At 45.1% G+C, this 4,383-nt stretch overlaps 1 protein-coding gene across 1 annotated transcript; it reads right to left on the bottom strand.

Moving 5' to 3' along the window:
- Positions 1–288: 288 nt before the first annotated feature.
- On the bottom strand, positions 289–2,845 carry LOC147881265 (putative arabinosyltransferase ARAD2). Its single transcript, XM_087370133.1, has 2 exons — positions 1,378–2,845; positions 289–957 (listed from the first exon to the last, which is right to left on the bottom strand). Exons 1-2 carry the CDS (start codon positions 2,350–2,352, stop codon positions 439–441), a joined length of 1,494 nt encoding a protein of 497 aa, XP_087226259.1. The 5' UTR covers positions 2,353–2,845; the 3' UTR covers positions 289–438.
- Between the last annotated feature and the right edge of the window lie 1,538 nt (positions 2,846–4,383).

The raw sequence follows: 4,383 nt of genomic DNA, 5'->3' as shown, positions 1-4,383 counted from the left end.
CTCTGCTGAAACTCATTCAAAACCACTCTCTCCTGTTAAAAGCTGACACAAATACCCTTTACAGCAAAACCACACACACCTACATGAATTTGCGCAAACATGCAAGTTTCTACTGCATGAAGCTTTCAGGCTCAGTCCCTCTCTGTGGGGCACATCAATTTACAACTCCCTTCCACAAAATCCCTGTCAGACACCTGCAGGAAGAAAGCAGAAAGGCAGAGACTGGAGAGGAATGGACACATGCTAGGAATGCCCTATGCCATGCAAACTGTCTTCTGATGCAAGTTTCAATAGCCTTTTATCATGTCCATTCCCAAATTCCTGTCAGAAAGTAGATACAGCAGTCATCTGAATTCATACTGCCAACAGCTGAACTTTATTAAGCTTGTATCAAAGAATCATAAACATTACAGGTCTCAGGAAACATATACCTGAGATCTAGGTCCTGATTACCAATCTAGACCTAGAATATCTCTTTCCCTTGTTGAGGGACTGTTTGACAGAGGGCACCTTCCGAGCTATGCTTTTCCATATCATATTTACAGCATCATTGGGTTGAGAGGGATGCTGATACTCAAAATGGTGGTCCAACTGCTTTAATCTACTCGACATTCGAGTCCACTCAGATTTTTCTACACTTCGAAGCAAATCCACCACAAACCCACTTTTCAGTGCATCACTGGACCTTATAAATAGGCAGAAATCAGTATAGTCCAGCTCATCTTCGTAGGGTAGCTCTATCTGGTCACTGATAATAACGGGCACACAATGACTTACAATGGCATCAAACAGCCGATTGGAAGATGGTGTGTCCCCTGCAAGATGGAGGCAAAACTTAGAAGAACGCATTCCCTCTGAAGCACTACGTATTCCATCTTTTTGTGCAGTTCCAGTAGAAAAGTGTACACCAGGCTCATCCTTGAGCATCTCATAAAGCTGCTGACGAATAATTCCTCCCTAGCAAATCCAAGAGTCAAAGGTTATAAATTTTTTTTTGCAAGAAAAAGGTTATAAATTTTAAAACACACAAGCCCATAAATTAGTGGTGATCGTAAAAACATCAGCAATGTCACAGAATGCACGCTTAGACAAAGCTAGCATTGTATGTATGCAGCAAACAAAATGCTCTGGATAATAAATGAAGAACCTGACGGAAGCATCAAACTAGCACATCATAGAAACTCAGGAAAACTTGAGACAGAAACACCGCTAGCATATGTTGGATACAACCAATGTCGCAAAGCATTCGATTGAATTTGCAATTTCGTTTGTCTTAGGAGGTAGATGGGGAATGAAAGGAATGGCAATCATGATATACTAGTGAGAACATTTCCAGGGCAACTGAACATAATTGAGAAAAGGAAAGCTTCGACTCACCTCTTTTCTCACAATAACTCCTTGGAAGTAAAGGAGAGTCTTCCTGGATTCGTAGCTCGAATCATCCAGCTTGAAAGAAGGAACCATGTGCCTATAGGGGGCCACTATATCTTTGCCCACATTTGCAACTTGAGAAGGGTAGCGCCCGAAATCAGCAACAATGAACATAGCAGAGCGCAACTGTTCCCTTGCTATGTGCAAACTGTTTGGATGATGCATCACGATAACGTGGTTCTTGCCGCCTGACCTTCGCCATGGATTTTGCCTCTGCAGCAACCGAACTAGTTTTTCTTGCAATTCCACATTCTTGTCCCTTCCATCAGTACCTTCGCCTCTGGTATACTTGTTGTAGCTTAAGGAGGAGAAATACGGCACGAAAAAGACATCAGCTTCTTTCGGCTCCTCCACGAGAATCGCAGTACATGGGTACCGGCGATCAGGGAAGAGGAGATCCAGCGTGAGCCAATACTCGGGGCTGTGCTGCAAGTTCAGGCCACCCGGGTACTTGGGTGCTTCGGATAAATTCGTTGGCCAAACCTGATCACTATCCGACTTCTCGATCATACCAAAATGGAATTCCGGCGGCAAATCATACATGAAGACCTTCAGAAGAGCGGTTTTCTTGCTACAAATCGAAGGATTCGCCATTGGTTTCGAGTCATTTCTCACAGTTTCTTGCTTTCCGTTCCCTTCGTTCCAACTATATTTTGCCTCTTGATCACCATATGAAACATCCCAGCCGGCCACCTCCGAATCGCTCAACAGGGTACCGCTCTCGTCAATTCTCAGAATCGTTGCATCCAATTCAGGGCGCAACTGCCCGACAGATTTCACAAAGAAAATCGAGCCAAGCAAGACCGTCAAAGATACGGTGGCAACAACGGCGATGGTATTCCGCTTAGACGATCCAGAGACTTGCCGATTCGACCGTCCAGACCCCATTTTGAAGGAGCTAGGTGCATTACGAAGGTGCATCACAACTGTCGGAATTGTGCTGATCCATACCCCGATTTCAGCACCCGTGCAAGATCGAGCCTAGCTCTGATTTCAGAACAAATGAAGGCCTCCAAAACTTGAAGCAATCGGATGCCGGCACCTATGTCGAAGCTAACCTGTCCATATCCAACCACCGGTACCGCAGGCTTTCGCCAGCGGAAAAGTTGTGATTGCTTGCACAGCTTTCCACACAGTTTCTTCCGTTCCCAAGTCAATCTTGGCGGGCTTTGTATCGTCCCTTGTCAAGCATCCTTGAGCAGCAATCTCAATCTTCAAATTCACGAATCCCAACATCGCGGGGACATTCTCTCGCCAGCTCTTTCTGCCTACGGCGAAATATTGTTGAAGTTCCCAAGCTCGCCATTAGCATTTACTCCATCAGCGCATCGCCGACTCGGATTCCTTGGTCGCTGGCGATGCAGAACTATGATTTCTTGCCGGATTGCGATGAAGAAGTGGGAATTCGAGCTCAATTTCGGATGGAATTCTTGCCGAAATGAAGGGAGAATGAGGAATGCTCTGAGAGTTAGGCAAAGAGCCTGTTGTCCTATACTTTAAGTTGCCTTCACACCAGCGTCCTTCACACTTGGCCTTTCTCGAAAGGGCTCACTTTCGAGCCCTCCTCTTCAGACAGCTTCGCGTTTGCAATAAATCACAATTGAAAATAGGGATGGTGAAAAATGCTAGGGAATTAATTTTTGCGCATGGGGGGAGGGCAAATGTAACGTAATGCATTGGCGTGACACAAATGTCAAAATCCATTAACGTAAGGTAGAAATGAAATTGAGAGCCGGGTAGCTTCTTGCAAAAGCTTCTGCAGCCTCCTATAAATACCAGGACAGGCTGAAGACAGCAGGGTAGAGGAAAAGGACGGCCTATGAAAAGGCTTCCCAAGAAATAGGAGACGGGGGAGAGAGGGGAAGGAGAGGGGGAGGAGGGAGAGGGAGAGCTGAGGATTGAGTGGAGAGAGAGAGAGAGAGAGTAGACTGAGGGCAGGACAGGAGCAGAGGGAGGGCGAATTAATAGACACAAATGAATAGGTTAATTGCGAATTGGGGAGGGGGAGACGACGAGAGAAATTAATTAATAGCTCCGTTTTTGTGTTTAGCTCTAAGATAAACAAGTAATATGTATCAGTATAATGTGTCTTTTGATTTTAACTAGTTTGAAACCCATAGCTTTGCCACCGGATTAAGATACACACTGTCACCTTCAGAAAAGTTGCAAAATCGTAGAGGGTTGCAAGTCACATTGTCACGCTTTCATTCCTACACACTGGTGAAAGAAAACAAAGAAATGAGTTCCAGATGTTACCAGGACGCTCCCATATCGACAGGAAATCCAAAGGAATAATCGGTACAACTACGCCCGCCAATTCCGTCTCTTGACTCGAGCACAGTAACCTATACATGAAGAGTTCCCAAGTCATTAAATTAAATATTCTTCCCCGAGCTTTCGCTATCGTTCCTTTGTTAATGATTTCCTGAGAGCTTAAACCTTTAAAGAAGCATTCTGGAGTGCCCACGCTGCCGCCAGCCCTGCAATCCCACTGTCGATAACGATGGCTAAGGGACAAGAGCTTCTATTACGCTTCAAAGTTCGAATGGCTGCACAGGCGGCGTAGCTCTCATCTGCAAACCCCTTGGCCCTTAGATTTCAATCGACCTGCAAATCGTAGCTCATGCAATAGCATACGAAGTAGCACGATGATCACCATGGTAAAGGGCTAGCCAGGAAGGAGATTGTCGGTGGGGTATTGAAAGCAATTACGGATATGGATTAGCAGACTTACCTCTTGAATTTGGTAACTTTTGGATTAGTATTTGAATGGCAAGATGTCGAGAGGATTAGCAGACGATTTTGAGAGGAGAGGATTAGGAGACGATTTCGAGAGGATGAGCACACATCGAGAGTTGAGGGAAGCATAAGATGGGGAAAGCATGAGATTTGAGGAAACATTATTATTAACTGCCCAATCACAACTGAATAAAAAATCCAACGATCAAGATT

Source organism: Dipteris shenzhenensis, chromosome 31 (genome assembly GCF_047967505.1).
Source record: "Dipteris shenzhenensis isolate YYH24624 ecotype China chromosome 31, Dip_SZ_1.0, whole genome shotgun sequence".
Lineage (NCBI taxonomy): Eukaryota > Viridiplantae > Streptophyta > Polypodiopsida > Gleicheniales > Dipteridaceae > Dipteris > Dipteris shenzhenensis.
The sequence above is the reverse complement of the archived record's forward strand: the minus strand, read 5'-3'. Positions and strand labels throughout refer to the sequence as shown.